The sequence below is a fragment of the Cornus florida genome, unplaced genomic scaffold (assembly GCF_030987335.1).
Source record: "Cornus florida cultivar Cherokee Brave unplaced genomic scaffold, ASM3098733v1 CherokeeBrave_3.0.0_Hap2_Chr08, whole genome shotgun sequence".
NCBI classification, from domain to species: domain Eukaryota; kingdom Viridiplantae; phylum Streptophyta; class Magnoliopsida; order Cornales; family Cornaceae; genus Cornus; species Cornus florida.
In genome coordinates, this window is record NW_026775578.1 from 36,538,130 (window position 1) to 36,558,338 (window position 20,209).

The 20,209-nt window shown below is 35.2% G+C and overlaps 2 protein-coding genes across 2 annotated transcripts; both read left to right on the forward strand.

The window, feature by feature from the left end:
- Positions 1-10,276: 10,276 nt before the first annotated feature.
- Positions 10,277-11,497, forward strand: LOC132270051 (F-box protein At5g07610-like). Its single transcript, XM_059771263.1, has one exon. It carries the CDS (start codon positions 10,277-10,279, stop codon positions 11,495-11,497), a length of 1,221 nt encoding a protein of 406 aa, XP_059627246.1.
- Positions 11,498-13,875: 2,378 nt separating this feature from the next.
- Positions 13,876-20,068, forward strand: LOC132271304 (uncharacterized). Its single transcript, XM_059772643.1, has 2 exons — positions 13,876-15,676; positions 19,862-20,068. The coding sequence occupies exons 1-2, from the start codon at positions 14,913-14,915 to the stop codon at positions 19,935-19,937; spliced, it is 840 nt and encodes a 279-aa protein (XP_059628626.1). The 5' UTR covers positions 13,876-14,912; the 3' UTR covers positions 19,938-20,068.
- The last annotated feature ends 141 nt before the right edge of the window (positions 20,069-20,209 follow it).

Consider the following 20,209-nt stretch of genomic DNA (forward strand, 5'->3'; position numbering starts at 1 on the left):
TTTTCATAATATTCACCACCTCTATATGACCTTATGATTTTCACTTTTTTATCTAGTTGTTTTTTAACCTCATTTATATATACTTCAAGAGTACCCACTGCTTGAGATTTTTCATACAACAAATAGATATATCCATAGTGTGAAAAATTAACTATAAAGGCAATAAAATACTTTTCTACACTAAAAGATGGAACATAAGAAGGTCTATAAATGTCTATATGAATAATTTCAAGAAGCCCTATACTTATTGTGGCTCATTTCTTTGTGTGTTTGGTTTGTTTACCCTTAATACAATCCACACACACACCAACATTAGTAAAGTTTTGATTCAGAAGAATCACATCCTTTACTAATTTTTCTAACCTTTCACTAGATATTGACCTAGTCTTTTATGCCACAAGAAAGATAAATTTTATATTAATTGAGTTACGCTTAATTCTAACATTATGATGCAAGATCAAAATGTTTTTAATAAATAAGCTATCAAGTTTGAATTTACAAAAATCATCAACAATAATACCATAACTCACAAATTAGAATTTATTGAATAAACATCATTATCAAACTTAAAGAAAAAATCATCAACATAAAATTTTGAAATAAAATCAAATTGAGATAAATTGAAGAAATATAAATAGTTTAAAATAATTTAAATAAAATCTATTGTCTAAGACTAAACAAAATGTCTCAATGGTTTTAAAATGGTTTAAAGAAAACTTTTTCCCAATTCTCATAAATAAGAAATTCTCATTTGAATTTGTGGTTTAGACTATAAGAAATCCTTGCATCTAGAAACATAAACATTAGTACTGAAGTCAACCTATCATATATTAGAAGGAATATCGATAAGCGATTCGAAATATACAAAAGTTAAAAGACTTATCTTTCTTTTCAAATTATTCTTTATGTTTCATATAATCTTTCTTAAAGTGTTCAATACATAAATGACACTTTTACATTATTACATTCTTTTCTTTTAGTAGATTGACCTAAATCTTTTAATTTTGGGGGTTGCTCACTTAATTCACTTTCAGGCTTATTCCCAAATTTCTTTCTAGCTTTTTAAGTCATAAGATGAATATAATGATTACTTGTTACTTAAGCCTTGTCTTCTCTTAAATTAACATAACGATCAATTCTTTCACTTTTCACTTGTCTTAATAGTGTTAATTCGAAATGACCCATACTGAGTAGACAAAAAATTAAGAATAAATTGAATAAGAAAATTCTCATCCACAATCATCCATAAGGTTCTCAAATTTGTAGCAACATTAGTCATTTCAAAAATATGTTCATACATGGTATGAGTACCAACAAAAAAATGCATAGTAGTGATATCAATCAATAATTTTCGTTTTAAATATTTATCTACAAAACGAAAATATTCTTTTAGTCAAACATTCCTTAGCACTATCACTATGGGGAACAATTATTCGCATAGTCATAATGCTTAATCTGTTCGATCTCTCCTAAATTTTGAACATAACTTATTCATTCCATTATGAGAAGTTAGTCCTATTGAGAAACAGAACAGATGTAGCATACGAATTAAGGGATATAATAAAACAAACATAAGAAGATAAAATATTCACAACAATAATGCTTTGAGTTCATAACACGTATATATAACTCAAAATATAAATACAATGTATAACTATAATACCCTTTTGGGTGGCAACTATAAAATACTAATAATGATGCTTATTTGTATTTATATGTATACCTTCATTGGTGATACATTATTTAATTAAATAGATAAGTTACCTTTGGATATCCTATATCTACCTAATTAAAAAATATATGCAATCCCTTAATTTTCATTTAATCACTTGAAAATCAATTCCTTTTAGAGATTTTTTCTCATAATTAAATAAACTCAATAATTCATGAAATATTGCAGTTATGTCTACCACTAAAATTAATATTCAACAACCATTATGGTTAGGCCACTTTGGTAGCTACCAACCTTTACATAATATAAATATTAAATTAGCTGGTGACTAATTCATCTTTAATTATATTTACTACTAAAATTAATATTCATCAATCATTATGGTTAGGCCACTTTGATAGCTACTAATCCTCATAAACATGAATATTAAATTAGCTAATTACTAATTCATCATTAATTTACCCATTTAACATTATGTACACATACTCATACTGATCGATCCAAGTTTAGGCAACTTCAGTCCCAAAAACTTAATAGTACGAAATTTTTAAAAAAATATCAAATTTTATTTTATATGCATAATAAAATGTATTATTTTATTTTCGGACTTGAAGATCATAATTGAATCAATCTAAAATTGATTCTCCAATAATATGTGTGTATGTATGGATATAAAACAATAAATTATTTGAATGTCCAATAAGATTAAATTAAATTTCTAGACCTCACATTATTTTAGAAATTTAAATTTTTAATAAAATAAATCAACACAAATATTTTATTTATTTAATTATTTTAATTTTCTAGACAATCAAAAAATCAAAAATAGAAATATCTTGTCCAGAAAATTAAATTATCTTTCAAATCATTGGACAATCAAATATAACTGTAATTTTCTTCTAACAATACCATAAGCTATTAAAACTTTTAATTCATGTTCCAATCACGCACAAAGACCAAGAAACTAACCCCATATATCTTATTTGCCTTTTAGTGTGTCTTGCATTGCTTTTATATAAGCAATTGACTTTAACGCAAATATTAGGCTTGAAAAATGAGGAAGCAGACATTATACTTACAAACTCATCAAACATCACAACACTTAATAAGACATTATAGGTACCCATAAAACTGTATCTAAAATGCCAAGAATTCCTAAACAAAATAAATTATTTAATTATACTTTATATATTATTTATGCAAACTTTAGTGGAAAATAACGAGTCCCTAAACCATAAGCTCTGATACAACATGTAAACTATAATTATTTATGTCAAACATTAATCACATGATTTACATGAATTCCATATCTTAGAACTTCATGATTTTCACATATCTATAATGCATAAATAAATAGTTAGATATAAATACCTCGATCTGTAATTGTAAAACTCGAAGAGATCAAGGCAAACGTCGAGATCCTTTCTGCGGAATGAACAACATGCTAAACTGTAATAGTCAAAGCGTGAAAACCGATTTCTCTCTCTTGGCCTTTTGTATACATAAACATTATACGTGTTGTTTTCATTAGCGTACATAATTGATGGGATATATGCACTTTTATAAAGATAGAGAGATGACTAATTTTCCTTTTTAGTAACCTAAATTCCACTTTCCATCAAAGTAAGGAATAAATAAGAAAACACTTTTCCAATAATTAATTACCATAAAGGTAATTTATAAGTTGACCAAATAATATAATTTTAAGCTGATATCTATTAACTTAACCCCTAATTAATTAAATATATCACATGTCCAAATCACGTGGGCTACATAATTAATAAATAATCTTACATATCAATCCCCATATATTGAGGACTGTGTTTAGTTTGAAAATGGGGTCTATTTAGTTTACAAGGATTATGCTAGTTACTGAATGAAACACATCCTGCAAGATAACTCTTATTATTCTAGTTTTCCTTATAAGTATCTGATTAATAATTACTGAAGATCTTCTAAATCATACGAATTGTCTAACATGGTCATGAATTGACTACTGTCTGTTTTATCACAATGCCAGGTTTTTTTGCATATAAAACTATACTATGGTGTTGGGAATATGTTGAAATGACAAACTTTAACTTCACATCCATCCATCAAAAAATCCTTTTAAATGTCCCAAAATATAGTTGTGAATTTCACCCGAGAAAGCCCTACCTATATCTCGTTTTATGCTTTAACAACTTTGGTTTGTAGCCCAGGAGACTTCGAGGTTTGATAACCTGGTATTGCGTCATGATTCTTTCCGGACTCGAGGCTTGCACCCTCAAGGTTGATGACATGGTTTGACGTTAGGTTTTTTTGTGAACTCGAGTGTTGCACACTTGAGTTTTGATGACGCTTGACGTTAAAGTTTTATGCGGACTCAAGGTTTGCATTCTCGAGGTTTGATAAGCTAGTTTGATGCCAAGATTTTCGGTGAACTTGAGGGTTGTACCCTAACCTGGCTTAACGTTAGGGATGTGACCATCAATCTATAGAAGAAAAATATTTCCTTTAACACTTATGTGGATCTGAAACCAACGGTTATTGGAAGTCAGTATAGGATGTTAAATGGATGTGTAGAAAATTAGATATTTAAGGTTGAAAAAACCCAACAAAAATTTATGAAATGCTATGAGCAGTTAAGGTGTGTTTGGAAACACAATAACTACCTACGAGCTAAATGTACAAAAACAGACTTCAGATGTAGAGAGAGGAACGAAGAAAATTGAATGGAAAAATGAAAATAGACATGATAGAGTAAGAGATTCGGCAAAAACGTGGGGAAGAAAGGAGGTCCATCTAGGGACAGAGGCAGTTAAGGACCGGGGGGCACATACCCTCCTGGATTTTCTCCCTCTCTTATATTATATATATATTTTATAATAATGTATATGTTTTCTGTTTTTTAATGAAAATATGGAGAGCTCCCCCCCCCCCCCCCCCCGGCGGGAATTTTCTCATTTTTCATAGAATTCTATATATGTTTCATATTTTTTTTGTCCTAAATTTTTCGCTAATCCTTATATTCTATGTCTGTAAATTAATTTCATTCCAAAAATATCACTATCTCTTTCACACTCATAAATATTGACTTATATGCATGTACATTATATTATAAATATATGTTATGGTATACAAAATTATAAAGTGCCCCCCTGAAAAAAAATTTTGGCTTCGTCCCTAGGTCCATCTGTCAATGGTTGTTGCCCTTATGAGTTAAAACTCGTTTCCAACTTAATTTCAGGCTTGCAGCAGTGAGAAAGTAAAATTTACAACTTTTAACAATATCTTCTGGACATATATCTCATTCATGCAAACAAGTCTTATTACAAGCAAGCCATCACGACTGCTTCACTTTTTACACACGTTTTATGGGAATGATCGGCTTGGAGAAATATGTTATAGCTGAAGGTTAGTTCTCGAGCCAACAATTTAAGCAGCTTTGATCTCCTCTTCCAGTGCATTATTCATCTCTGGAACTAGATACATGAGCATGTATAATAGGGGGAAAAATTTTCAAATGCAAAAACTAAGCAAAATCCTTCTATGAACTAGCTCGGTGATTGATAATTAATACATGTGAATCTAGCAATTGTAATGCACTCGCCAGTGTTTCAATCAAGCTCTAGTTCTGCCTTTTGATAAAGGCATCTAAGCTATTTATTTTTTATTTGGTTGAATGGAATGGATAGTAGAAATGGTGGATGAGGTGATAGGTATAGTATTTCGAAAGCACCATCAATGTTGCGAATCTTTACAAATTCATCACCCATCAATTTATCGTAGTTACCGCGCAGTCAACATTCAAACTGACGTTTCGATCAACCTTCAAACTCATGCTCCACACTTACCTCCAAGATCTTCAAAGATCCACCCCACGTCACCTGACATGTCAGCATCGGTGCAACGTCAGACACATTTTGTAACGGTGCCAGTAGTTGTGCCACTTTACCGACCACGTCAGTTGCCACGCAACAGAAGTGCCAGTAGTACCAAGTCACCTGCCACTTCAATTGGCATGTCATCAACCACGTTAGCATCGATGCCTACATTAGGGTGAAAACAGTTTTCTCTACCAAATATTTTTTGAGCCGTTTTTATAATCTCGTCAAGTTGGTTTCAATCTCACCTTAAGTTTGAGGGAGCTGTTAGATTATAAAAGTACTATTATATCCTTTAGCTACAAACTAGGGTTTGCACACCTACCCAGTTACCATGTATTCCTCTACTATATAGATAACTTGTTCATCACTCACCTACCCCCAAACTTTCTCCTATATACCGGATATTTTCATTTAATCTTTAGATACTGCAATGTAGTACAATATTCAATTATATATTTAACAATATATATATTTCTTTTGTGATTTTTTGCTGTTGTTGATAAAACTGAACATATGCCGAGCGAATGTGAATTCAATCCAATTTATTTTAATAGTGGTAAGGCCTAGATCTACCCGACCAATTTTTATTATTAGGATACAAAAAATGTGTTGGCTTTAGAATTTTTACCAAATAATTAAATTTATTCTGAAATAGACTTTGTGGGTCTATAAGCCCGTTTTGAGGGTGTAGGAAACATGCCCCTATTAACAGAAGTTTTAGATATTTTGACATAAAATATTTAAATCCCATTGTAAATTGAATTTTCTTATTAGGGGCCAAAGTTGAGTCCATGCTCATCCATTTATAATTTTATAATCTGGCCACATGGGTGATTAAGGCGTAGGCTTAACATCCCAAGTTTCAAGGCAGATTTTATGCCACTTGATGGCATATACTTTGATGCAATTACATTTAGGTTCCTTTATTTATGATATAATCATGAGCAAAGTAGGCTAACCAAAGGAGAGGTCGGGGGTTCAAGACTTGGTGGAGGCGTGGCTGTGTAAGTTTGCTTAACCTTCAATAAAAAAAATAATAAAAAAAAAAGGCTCACCAACTAGCATTAAAATTATTACTTTCAGTTTGTATCCATTAAGAAAGAAAATAAAAAAATAAAAATTGTTGATGCTTGAAATATAATTAAGACATATCAATCAGGGGGAAACCTAACTCGTATTAATAAAGAAAATTAACGAAATTCAACACAAGAAATCACAATGAAATTTTATCAAAATTTATTTTTTCAGAAAGAGTATGCATAACATAAGAAACGTATCTGAGACATCAGACATATATTATAGGGTGAACTACATAAAACCCCTTTTCTATTTGCGCTTCGCAATAAACCTTCTTTTTTAATTTTTTTTGCCAAAAAATCCCCCTCAACTATCCAAGGGGGTGACTTAGCAAACAGACATTAGCCGAAATGGAATTGAAATAGAAATTGACTTAAATACCCATTAAGCCTATTTGAAAATCTACTTTGTGGGAGCACCTTATTTTTTATTTATTAAATAACCTAAACGACATTGTTCATATAAATTAACACTTCTATTTTTTTTTCTTAAAATGTTAACATTTTACTAGACTGGTGAGGAGATAAAAAATAAAGTTTTGAAAGCAATCTTTTATTTAATTAAAAAGAATTCTATTTTGTTTGTAAAAGCATAAAGAATTCCAAAATAATGTTATGATGATAGTCAAGTTCACATTACTCACATGGAAGGAATATATTTTTTACAGAAAAAATACTATTTTGAAATATAAAAATAAAAAAGAAGAAAAACATGTAGGCATAAATAATAAAAAAGGAAAAAAAATAGGTATTATTTCTTGTGGTGGTAAAAGATGAATTCTTTTAACAAATCCGTATAAAATGAAAATTAATAAAAACCAAAAAAATGAATTCACAATATAATTCTCAAAATAATAATAATAATAATAATAATAATAATAATAAATAAAATAAAATAAATTAGCAGATAAATATAAAGGAAAACCCAGATTTATATAAGTATGATGGCTGGATAGAAATGCAAATATAGTATAAATAATATTTATTGGTGTATATTATATATACCATTATATTATAATACATATTATATATAATATTATAATGATAGATAAATAAAAGAAGCTGAGTAAAAAGAAAAGTTTGTGATGCTGCAATGGTGGAGGATATACGCCTGAGAGTGATAATGTAGTAGATACATATGTGGGTTATATTGAAATAGGTACAAGGACATTTTTGTCTTAAAAATATATAAAAAAACTCAATGTCCAAACAACTCTCTTTTAACTAACTTTGGTCAGTTAAATTACCCCCTCAGATAGTTGAGGGGTTTTTTTGACAAAAAATAAAAAATAAAAAATGAGAATTTAGTGCAAAAAACACAAAAAGAAGAAGAAGTGAGTTTAATGCAGTTGACCCTGTATTCTATATATATTTAGTAAATAGGAACACTGGAACAATGATGGAACAATGATGCAGCTATTGCATATACATACAAAGAGAACAATGTTGCAACCGAGTTGGGACTAGAGGTCCACACTATGGCCCCATTTGGTTTGACTTTTGAAACGCAACTTTTGTTTTTTTTTTTTTTTGGACTTAAAAACTATTTTGAGTAGTGTTTGACTATATTTTTTTAAAGAGCTTTTCGTCTGGGAAGAGCGTTTTGGTGTTTTAATGAAACTTTTAAAAACCCAAATGTATCCTTTTTATTACCCAGTTAAAATATAAAATTCTAAACGTCTACTTTACAACACCACTCACTCAAATCAGAGGTTGCAGAGCTGATACCGTCTGGTCTCTCCACCCTTTTTCTCATCAAATCTATAACTCTCACTCATCGAACTCAAACTCTTCTTCTCAAAAGGCACATTAGTTTCTCCCCCCAGGGTTTTGCACAGCAAATACAAGTCCTAATCCACTAAAGAATATTCGAATTTGAAGCGAGATCAATTGAAATTCTCAACTGAACTTCAATGGCAGAACAAAGACCTAAGCCAACAAACTCCATTACAGGTACAATTTCGTATATATTCAATTCCCTCCATCCATTCCTCTAATATATATACCACATCAATTGATTCTCTTATTTTGTCATTTGACTCTGTAGACAATCCTTTTTTTTTTTTTTTTTTTTTTTTTGTGGATTCTATAAAATGAAAATACCCATGTTTGTTTGTTATGTTTCAAAAACACGTTCGAGGTAGTTCCCATTTTATGTCAATTATTGTTATCTGGCATATCTATCGATTTGGGCCAAGGCCCAAGTAGTAAAACAGAACTATCGTTGAACTGACCCATACTTAAAATGACCCGTTTACAATAATATATAGAGTAATGATATGTAAAATCTATTTGTGCTATCTATCTATGCGTATAATCAAGGGTAAAGTGCATTAAACCCCCCTGAACTATTGGGGTATGTGCAAGAAACCTCACTGAACTATAAAAATTACAAAAAAAACCCCCTGAACTATTGGGGTATGTGCATGAAACCTCCTGAACTATAAAAGTTGCAAAAAACCCCCCTAAACTATTGGGGTATGTGCAAAAAAACCCCCTGAACTGTATATTTTTTTGCAGTTTACCCCATCCACGCGAATTGATTGACTGAAAGGGACGATGAAGCCGAGAAATTTGTTGCTGGGATCGGTGGGTCTCCCGTCATAACTCAATCATAACCGTTGCACCACTACCCAAATCCGTCGGCTATATATATCGCACTTCTCTGCACCGTTGCGTCAGCCCATCGCCTTCACCACCTTGCCCGCCGTTCAGCTCACCTTGCTTGCCGGTCCATTCCACCGTCCATTTTAATCTCACCGGCCCATTCCGCCATCTCCATAGTCGAGCACATCGCCGTCCGTGTTTCGAGCACATAGCCGTCCACAGTTCACCGCTGAGCCCCCTTGAGCTCGCCGCCGCCTTCACAGTTCACGGCTGAGTCAACCGAGCTCTCATCACAGCCGAGTCCTCCGCGCACAAGCCGCCATCATCCGAGACCGAGCCATCCCGCCGACCTCGGATTTCTTTGGTCTCTTCTCTCTCTCTCTAGCTCTCAGTTTTGGGTTGTGTTGGGTGAAAGTCATCTTTTGGCAGGAAAAAAAGTAAGAAGTGTATAAGTTAAAACGACGCAGTGTACGTGTTATAAGGGTAAACTGGTCTTTCAAAATTTTCGGTATCGGAAGTTGATGTCATGGGGGTAAATTGCAACAAAATCATAGTTGAGGGGGGTAAATTGCAACAAAATCATAGTTCAGGGGAGTTTTTTGTAGTTTAGGAGAATTTTTTACAGATGATCAATAGTTTAAGGGGATAAATTGTAATAAAATCATAGTTCAGAGGATTTTTTATAATTTAAGAGAGTTTCTTGCAAATGACCGAAGGGGGTTTAATGCACTTTACCCTACGATCAATGAAAAAACACTGAGCAATCTAGCCGAATTTTTTTTTTTACACAGAAGTCCCGAAGGTTCGAAACCCTAATTCATGCAAGGACTCCAATTGAAGACAGTTTTGAACGATCTTCATATTCGAAGGTAGAAGAGTCGATGGTACAATCTTTCGAAAAAATATTTAAGGTACAGTTCAACTGAGGCTCTAAATGCATATGTATATATATGTATATACGTATATATGTATTTATGTGCATATGTGATGATACTTCATTGTCTCAATTGGAATAAAAAAGAATCGCCTTTGTGTTCCTTGTTCGAATAATAATGGGCTTCTTTCCCGATGATGTGTTGGTTGAGATACTGTGTCGATTGCCGGAAAATCCTCTGACTAAGTTCAAATGTGTATGCAAATCATGGGATTATCTAATCTCTGTGTTTTGCTTGCCCAGAGTGTCTCTTCCTCTCTGTGGCCTTTTCTTCCGTACTTATGCTCTCCCACCTCATATGCCCCTTATAACCACAGACGCCAGGCGCCCAGTATGGGATGCATTTTTAAAGCATTTGGGGCGCTTTGACAACGAAGAGCTCATTGACTATGTTTCTGTAGAAGACAACAGTGGCATTGATGGTGGTGGTGGAGGAGGATTTGTTGATTCTGAATATTTGGCCAACTTATCGTTCCAAAAGACTAATGCAAATGACTTTCTTGATAGTTGCAATGGCTTGTTTTTGTTCTTCAATTCCTTTGATTTCCGGTACTATGTGTGCAACCCTGTGATGAAGCAATATGTGCCGATTCCCAAAGCCCGCTGCCACCAGCAGCATCATTGCTATGCAGCATTGGCTTTTAACCCCTCCGAGTCCCTTTGCTACAGAGTTGTACGAATTGCAAGATGCAAAATGGAAAATAAGCTTGTGTTGGACATATACTGTTCTAATACTGAACAATGGGTTAGACACTGGGTACAAATTGATTCCTGCATTAATGGGCGCTCCTGGATAAGGCATGCTGTTTACTTTCACGGTGCACTGTACCAGTTATCTTTGTCTAAACACCTTTTGAGGTTTGATCTCAATGAAGTCGGTGTTCATGCCGTTAAGCTCCCATTGACAGAAAGTGAAAATCGAAATCTAATTGGATGTATTGGGGTGTTGGTGGGCCGGCTATGTTATGCGAAGAAAACCCCCACCACATTGTTCATTTGGTCACTTGAAGGAGACTGTAAGGCCATGGAATGGGCTTTGAAGTATAGGATCAACATGGCTAGTTTAATAAATGATTTGGTGCTTTCTAAAGGGCTTTCTCGTTCTCGGTTTTTATGGTTTCAACCCTTTGCTTTTCATCCGACTTCTGATGTTATCTTCTTGAGCATTCCGCTTAGGATCCTGAGTTATGATCTCAAAAGGCAAAGGTTAGAAGAGGTGTACAAACCAAGAGATGGTGTAATAGTAGAAGGGCGATATTATCCAGGCTTTACTTGTTTTCGTCTCCTGGTCTCCCTAAACCATTTGGGCAAGATCCAGTATAGATCAACTCAGCTGTAAGTAGCTTGGATTTCCTTGCTTTTATTATAAATTAATCCCTTCTACTGCCATCTTTGATTCGATCTTATGTTCGATGATATGACTTTCATTCTTATTTGTGTTTTTCACTTTCTTCTCCTAAAGGACTTTCTTAGATTCTTATTACAAGGATTATCTTTTAAAATTTTCTCAGCTATATAATGCCTATAGAAAAAAAAAAATATATAATGATTCTGCATATTCTTATTCTTCTTCATCATCAACGTCATCTTTATATATACATATTCAATAAGAAACTAAATGTAGAATAGTGTTTGAAGACAGAAACCATACCAAGAAGAAACACAACTCACCATGATAAGCAAGAAAATCCTGAAATGCTTTTGAATGAGAAATAAAAGCAGAACTCACTAGTCCTCATAATTATGATAGGTAGGTTCTTGTTAGTAAACATATAATGCTTTTGAATAACAAGAAAAACATTAAAGTTGGAGCACAAAAAGATTTCAACATACAACATTTAGTACACCTCTTGTTCCCTTTCTCAGAATCTTTATTTGAACTTTTAATTTTTAGAACAACTTTTCAGTTGGCATCATTTACTTGCATTCTACTTGTTTCTTTAGATAACATATCTAGAAGCCCTTGTGATTCCTATATTGCAGTTTTCACTAAATTTCTTCTGTAGGATAATGAGGCATTAGTGGAGCCTTATTACATAAACATATTTTTGTATTGGTCTTTTACTGGTAACTGTGGGCTAGATTGCGACTGTTTGATATCTCAAGTGTGTAATTTATGGTGTGACAAGTCCAAAGATTTTGGAAAATGTTCTTGAGGTTATTAGACTTAGGTTGGCAAGTTGGAGATCAAAACTTGGAGTCTATACTTTTTTGTTTATTTGAGTGTCTAGTTGTTATGTTGGTTATGGTACCTTGTCCAATCGTAGATCTGGAATTTCATATACATCAATTCCAACTTGTATTTTGACACTCACCAACTAAGGTTTATGCATTCACCAATAAGGGTTTCATGTTTTTCATGTTTGATTCATCTAAATCCTTTTTTATATACGTTAAAGTGGTTTTGGAAAGTTATAAAAATCAGAGTCCTCTTCCTAAAAGGACAGGAGACTTCAATCGATTGAGGTATCCATCGAATAATACTGGCCTGCTGGTGTCTATCAATGATTGAGTATGCTAATTCTGAGGTTCCTATTTGAATTGAATTGCTCAAAACCCTAGTGTTTTTCAGACTCCATGCTCTATGTAAAGACACTTAAAGTTCAAAAAATATAAGCACACAATATTGGAGCATTCAGGCATTCCATATTTGATTTCTTTTCTCCTGTGAAAAATTCCATACTGATTGCTTGTGCATTATAGTAATTTTTTATTGTTAGAATTTGTATTTTTCCACATTCATTATATCTAGGATTGTGAGTGTATCAATTGGTTGTTGAATCATTTATAGCTGTGGTTCAAGCTCTTCAACAACTCTAAAGTTTAAGCACACAAAAAAGGGACGTGACTAGGAACGAGATTAGAAATTCGCGAAGAAGCAAACTGTGTGAGGAGCAGATTTGTTGATGGATCAATGACTGGAAGGATTTGGGGAGATCTTGCGCAAGTTTGCGTCATGAGAGATGGGTGAGGCATCCCTAAGGAAGGGATGGTGACTTCCTCACTTTTTGTTTGGTTAAATGGAAAGGATGGCTGGGGATGGTAGGAAAGGAAGGAGAATGAAAGGACCAAAAACCCAGTGGGCCATTTTATCCCAACAGGTCTAAATTGGACCAAACTCGGCCCAATTGTATCCCAGAAGGAAATGGATCCTCAAGCAACAAAGCCCAAAAAAAGGAGTCAGGCCCATCGAGGCCCAATATAGAAGCCAAGCAAATAGCTTAGGGTAGAATGTGAACTACTATAAATAGAAGGAGAGAAGCATAGAAGAGGCAGAGTTGTTTGGAGTGTAATAAAAACTTTCCAAGAATAGAACAGAAGATTTCTTGCATCTTCATTTGGCATCGTTGTGGGAAATCAAAAGGAAGATCCGTCGGTTTCCACGTTGAACTATGACTCAGCTTCGATCAGGAACCATGATTGGAGAAGGAAGCTCCCATCAGCAGGATACAAAGAGAACAATGTTGCAACCGAGTTGGGACTAAAGGTCCACACTATATATCGATATCTATCGATTTGGGCCAAGGTCCAAGCAGTAAAACATAACCATCGTTGAACTGACCCACACTTGAACTGACCCATTTACAATAAAAATCCTACGATAGATTCTTCTGCCACAAATAGATTTTACATATCATTACTCTATATATTATATACTTATATAATATATATATCTACGCGTATAATCAATGAAAGAACACTGAGCAATCTAATTGTCTGCCTTATTTACACTGAAGTCCCTAAGGTTTGAAACCTAATTCATGCAAGGACTCCAATCGAAGACAGTTTTGAACGATCTTCAGATTCGAAGGTATAAGAGTCAATGGAATCGTAAAGGTACAATCTTTCGAAAAACTATTTAAGGTACAGTACAACTGAGGCTCTAAATGTATATGTATATATATGTATATATGTATTTATGTGCATAAGTGATGATACTTCATTGTCTCAACCTTGCACATAAGGAATAGGCATTAAGGTCTGGCACGGTCTTGGTTCACCTACATATACCCCATGAGCCCTTCTTCGATTCTGAGGGTTTCTGCTTCATAAGAAAAACGGAAACTTCCTCCACTCGCAGAGACTAGTTAGCTCTGTCTCCGGTAAGATTTATAGTCAGTAAGGGGTAGCCCCTCATTCCGATCCATCCCATCCCTTTTGTGCATTGAAACTACTGTGGCCTGTCTTCAAACCTATAGCTCGCCCTGAAGCACACCATTTTCCTAAAGCATTGAATGTAGGTCCGAGAATGTTCACCGGAATAGAAAGAATCGCCTTTGTGTTCCTTATTCGAATAATAATGGGCTTCTTTCCTGATGATGTGTTGGTTGAGATACTGTGTCGATTGCCGGAAAAGCCTCTGACTAGGTTCAAATGTGTATGCAAATCATGGGATTATCTAATCTCTGTGTTTTGCTTGCCCAGATTGTCTCTTCCTCTCTGTGGCCTTTTCTTCCGTACTTATGCTCTCCCACCTCGTTTGCCTCTTATAACCACAGACGCCAGTTGCCCAGTATGGGATGCATTTTTAAAGCATTTGGGGCGCTTTGACAACGAAGAGCTCATTGATTATGTTTCTGTAGAAGACAACAGTGGCATTGATGGTGGTGGTGGAGGAGGATTTGTTGATTCTGAATATTTGGCCAACTTAATCGTTCCAAAAGACTAATGCAAATGACTTTCTTGATAGTTGCAATGGCTTGTTTTTGTTCTTCAATTCCTTTGATTTACGGTACTATGTGTGCAACCCTGTGATGAAGCAATATGTGCCGATTCCCAAAGCCTGCTGCCACCAGCAGCATCATTGCTATGCAGCATTGGCTTTTAACCTCTCTGAGTCCCTTTGCTACAGAGTTGTACGCATTGCAAGATGCAAAATGAAAAATAAGCTTGTGTTGGACATATACTGTTCTAATACTGAACAATGGGTTAGACACCGGGTACAAATTGATTCCTGCATTAATGGGCGCTCCTGGATAAGGCATGCTGTTTACTTTCATGGTGCACTGTACCAGTTATCTTTGTCTAAGCACCTTTTGAGGTTTGATCTCAATGAAGTCGATGTTCATGCCATTGAGCTCCCATTGACAAGAAGTGCAAATCGAAATCTAATTGGATGTATTGGGGTGTTGATGGGCCGGCTATGTTATGTGAGGAAAACCCCCACCATGTTGTTCATTTGGTCACTTGAAGGAGACTGTAAGGCCATGGAATGGGCTTTGAAGTGGAGGATCAACATGGCTAGTTTAATAAATGATTTGGTGCTTTCTAAAGGGCTTTCTAGTTCTCAGTTTTTGTGGTTTCAACCCTTTGCTTTTCATCCGACTTCTGATGTTATCTTCTTGAGCATTCCGCTTAGGATCCTGAGTTATGATCTCAAAAGGCAAAGGTTAGAAGAGGTGTACAAACCAAGGGATGGTGTAATAGTAACAGGGCGATATTATCCAGGCTTTACTTGTTTTCGTCTCCTGGTCTCCCTAAACCATTTGGGCAAGATCCAGTATAGATCAACTCAGCTGTAAGTAGCTTGGATTTCCTTGCTTTTATTATAAATTATTCCCTTCTACGGCCATCTTTGATTCGATCTTATGTTCTATAATATGACTTCCTTTTTTATTTGTGTTTTTCACTTTCTTCTCCTAATGGACTTTCTTAGATTCTTATTACAAGGATTATCTTTTAAATTTTTCTTAGCTATATAATGCCTAAAGAAAAAAAGAAATTGCTTCTGGATATTCTTCTTCTTCACAATCAACATCATCATCATATATACATATTCAATAACAAACTAAATGGAGAATAGTGCTTGAAGACAGAAACCATACCAAGAAGAAGCACAACTCACCATGATAAGCAAGAAAAACCTGAAATGCTTTTGAATGAGAAATAAAAGCAGAAGTCAATAGACCTCATAAGTATGATACGTAGGTTCTAATTAGTAAACATATAATGCTTTTGAATAACAAAGAAAAACATTAAAGTTGGAGCACAAAAAGATTTCAACTTATAACATATAGTACACCTCTTGTTCCCTTTCTCAGAATCTTTATTTTAACTTAAAATTTTTAAAACAACTTTTCAGTTGGCATAGGTAACCAACATAACAACTAGACGTTCAAATAAATAAAAAAAAGTACAGACTCCAAGTTTTGATCTCAAACTTGGCAACCTAAGTCTAATAACCTCACGAACATTTTCCAAAATCTTGACTTGTCACACCATAAATCACACACTTGAGATATCAAGCAGTCGCAATCTAGCCCACAGTTACCAGTAAAAGACCAATACAAAAATATGCTTATGTAATAAGGCTCCACTAATGAAATTTAGTGAAAACTGCAATATAGGAAGCACAAGGGCTTCTAGACATGTCTGCTAAAGAAACAAGTAGAATGGAACGCTCGGTTCTTTCATTCCTTTTGCTCCTCTAGTTTACAAGTATGCACCATTACTGAAGCGAGGAAAAGCATCAGACATAGTTAGATTCTCATAGAAGAAGAGCCAAACTTCAGGTTCAAGCTGGCTACAACCAAAGAAATAGAAGTAGTCTTTATTGACTGCTTTCCAACTATAGAATGAACTCACATATATGCCTTGTCTCTCCGATCGTGGCATCCCCAGCTCTCTTCTTCTTTTCTGGACAGAAGTCAGAATGTGAAGGAAGGGTTGTAGCATTTATTCGAGACGAACCGGGTAAACAAAAATCACGATCAGTTGTGGTTGAAATCTATAAGGTAGCTCGTATAGGCCTCATGTCCGCCCCCTTAATGTCCAGGTGGGAGGTGTTAGGGGTAGATTCAGAAATAGTATTGCATAGATTTTTGAAGTTTTTAAAAAGGCATTGAAAGACTGAAACCTGGACCAGACCTCCCCTTATAAGTTATAAGAAAAAGCCCCACCTTGCAGGTTCTTGGATCTCCTAATAGACTCCCTGGGGCAAAGAAGAAGACCTTGCTCTATGAATTGGAGCTTCTTGCTTCTATTCGGTAGCTTTGTAACTGATCCTAATGTCACCGAGTATCTAGTGCTTGCAGTAGGAACGGGAGGCTCTTTCAAGACATACCTCACACCCTTTTGCACCAATACTGTTGCGAGACTGGTACTTGGCGGCTCATTAGCATTTATTTCATCACTCGCTCGCTCTTTTTTGAAGGCCTTTTCTATTCTCTTTCGTCTATGTGTTCCTCCATAAGAAGACTGAACGCCCAGCTTCGCAGAGCAGCTCTCTCCCCCCGCGATAATCAATATGAATTATCTTACTAACTATATATTGATTCTCAAAGGAGCAGGGATAGTGGCAACAAGCAACGGATTGAGCTGATAGAAAGCCGTTGCGGTGCAGTCGTTTTTCCTACTCGTTAGCTAGGCCGTTTTCTTGCAGGAGTGCTAACTAGCGCCTTGTTCTTCTCTGCTTTCCTCGTCAGTGTGGTAGTGAAAGGGCATATCTGGAACTTGTGAAGACGGAAAACTGGGTTCTTCCACTAACTGTACCGCGGATTCTAACAATTGATAAAGTGGTGTCTCATATACAATGAGTGAAAAGACTTTCTCCTTCTAAGTTTCACCAATCCGGATAAGTGTCCTCACCTTCTGCTTGAGTGACGGGGAGATGTTGCTGCTATGGCCATTTGACCCTGAAAAGAGGTTAGGTGAGGCTCGTATAGGCCTCATGTTCGCCCCTCTAATGTTCAGGTGGGAGGTGTTAGGGGTAGATTCAGAAATAGTATTGCATAGATTTTTGAAGTTTTTAAAAAGGCATTGAAAGACGCCTCGTCTCCACACATCTCCCCAGAGCCTTCAAAACCTCCTCTTTCTCAAGCAGATACTTCATATGCCGCATCCGAATGCACACAATGCGCTGTTACTTCTGTCTTTTTATCTGACAGGCATCTTGCTTTCTTTGTTTGCCTTTCCAACAATCAATCCTCTAAGTAATCCCAGGAACTTCCCTGCTTGGTGTGCTAAATAATGAATGCTTTCCGGCTAGCATGGATAGAAGATTCAGAAGTTTGGACAAAGAACTCAGAAGTCGAATGATTTAGAGAAGAAGATCCTTCTGTTCGGGGGAATGACCGGCGATACGCTTGTTTGTTCAAAATTCCTTGCAAGATCGTACAACAAGAAAGAAAGAAATGGAACAGATTACCTGCGACCCTTAGCAACGGCTGTACGACCCAAACAAGCAAGTTGGTAAGCAGAGAAGACTTTCTCATTTCTATCTGCTTTTTCTATTTCAAACCATCAATATTATCTGTTTTGCATGGTTGTCAGCGTGGAGGTTCCCCTGATATGTCGCCCTGAATCCTGCTTAATAGGAGCTTGGATTCACACTGCGTCCGGGCATGCAAAACTCCCCGAGAACTCTGTATCGAAGTAGATCTGGAATTTCATATACATCAATTCCAACTTGTATTTTGACACTCACCGACTAAGGTTCATGCATTCACCAATATGGGTTTCATGTCTGATTCATCTAAATCCTTTTTGACATACATTAAAGTGGTTTTGGAAAGTTATAAAAATCAGAGTGACTAGGAACGAGATTAGAAATCCGTGAAGAAGCAAACTGTGTGAGGAGCAGATTTATTGATGGATCAACTGCTGGAAGGATCTGGGGAGATCTTGCGTAAGTTTGAGTCATGAGAGATGGATGAGGCATCCCTAAGGAAGGGAAGGTGACTTCCTCACTTTTTGTTTGATTGAATGGAAAGGACAGAATGGAAAGGACAGAATGGAAGTAAAAGAAGGAGAGTTTTTATATTTTTTTACCAATATACCCTCATTATGTATGGGAGAATTTCCGTAGGGTTTAACAAGTTATTTAGTAAATAACTAAAGGTTAAAATTGGTATTACCTTTTTTGGGTTAGTTATTCTTTTTTTCCCTCCTCTCTTCCGCCCAATTTTGGACTGATTAAAAAACAACATGCTAGGAGGGATGCTTCATTCCTCTTTGCTTCCTGCCTCTCTTCCCTTCCCTGTAACCAAACATAAGAAGCATCATCCATCCTTCCCTCCTCAATCCTTCCCTCCAACCAAACATAGCATAAAAAACGGATATTTATATAGTATATCTATATATCTATGTTTGAATTTGGAAAGATGAGAAAATAGAGATAACAGAATTTCAAAATTTTATAAGAATCACGACCCACTGGATAAATACCGATCACGTTGCACACTCTTCGTGCGCACAGTTTTTGCATCTGCATAGTTAGGAGGCATCCACACACACGTGACAGTAACTTCTCCCCTCAAGCGATGTGGGACGTCACATTTTGGTTGTAAGATGAAAATCCAGTATCATTTTTCTATTTTGAAGTCTAAAGAAGAAATTCAGCTCATTGATCATGCCCATCCCAAAAGAATTTCTCTTGTAAATGTTAAAATATAAGCAAGTGAACTAGATGTGGAAAACAATACCATTTTTTGCCATCATCAGATCGCACTCAGAGAACGTTGTATGACGGAAGGAGAAGGGAACACTTCGATTTGAAACATTAGCACCTTAGTCATAAAAATGATTGTGCACTATTCCATATGCATAAATGTATGTGCCCAAACATATGGCATAAACGTATGTGCCCAAATATTTAGCTTAATTGCTTCATACTCTCCAAATTTGTTTCACACAATGTGACATGTTGAACAAATATAATCCTTCTCTCTTAGCATCTGACTTCTTGTTTTTTTGTAACTTACAGAACATCTCTTTCGCAAGACATGAAGATTTTGAGTTTGGAAATGCCACCTGATGAAATACCCAATGAAGGTGCATGACAAATGGAACCCCAAATGGTAGGATGATTGTCCTATGAATTTGGTGTATGGGATTTATGTGATTTTTCTATAAAAGATGAAACATTGTACATGAATGGGTTTCAAAATACAAGTAGTGGCTTTTCATGTTCTCTCTTCGTTATTGTGCAATTTACTGAATTTGCTTCTGAATGTTGACATAACATGTGGAAGAATGCAAGTGCTCTTTAATTCAGAGCATTAGATGGTAGCTCTTTGTTTTTTTGATAAGTGGATGGTAGCTCTTTAATTCA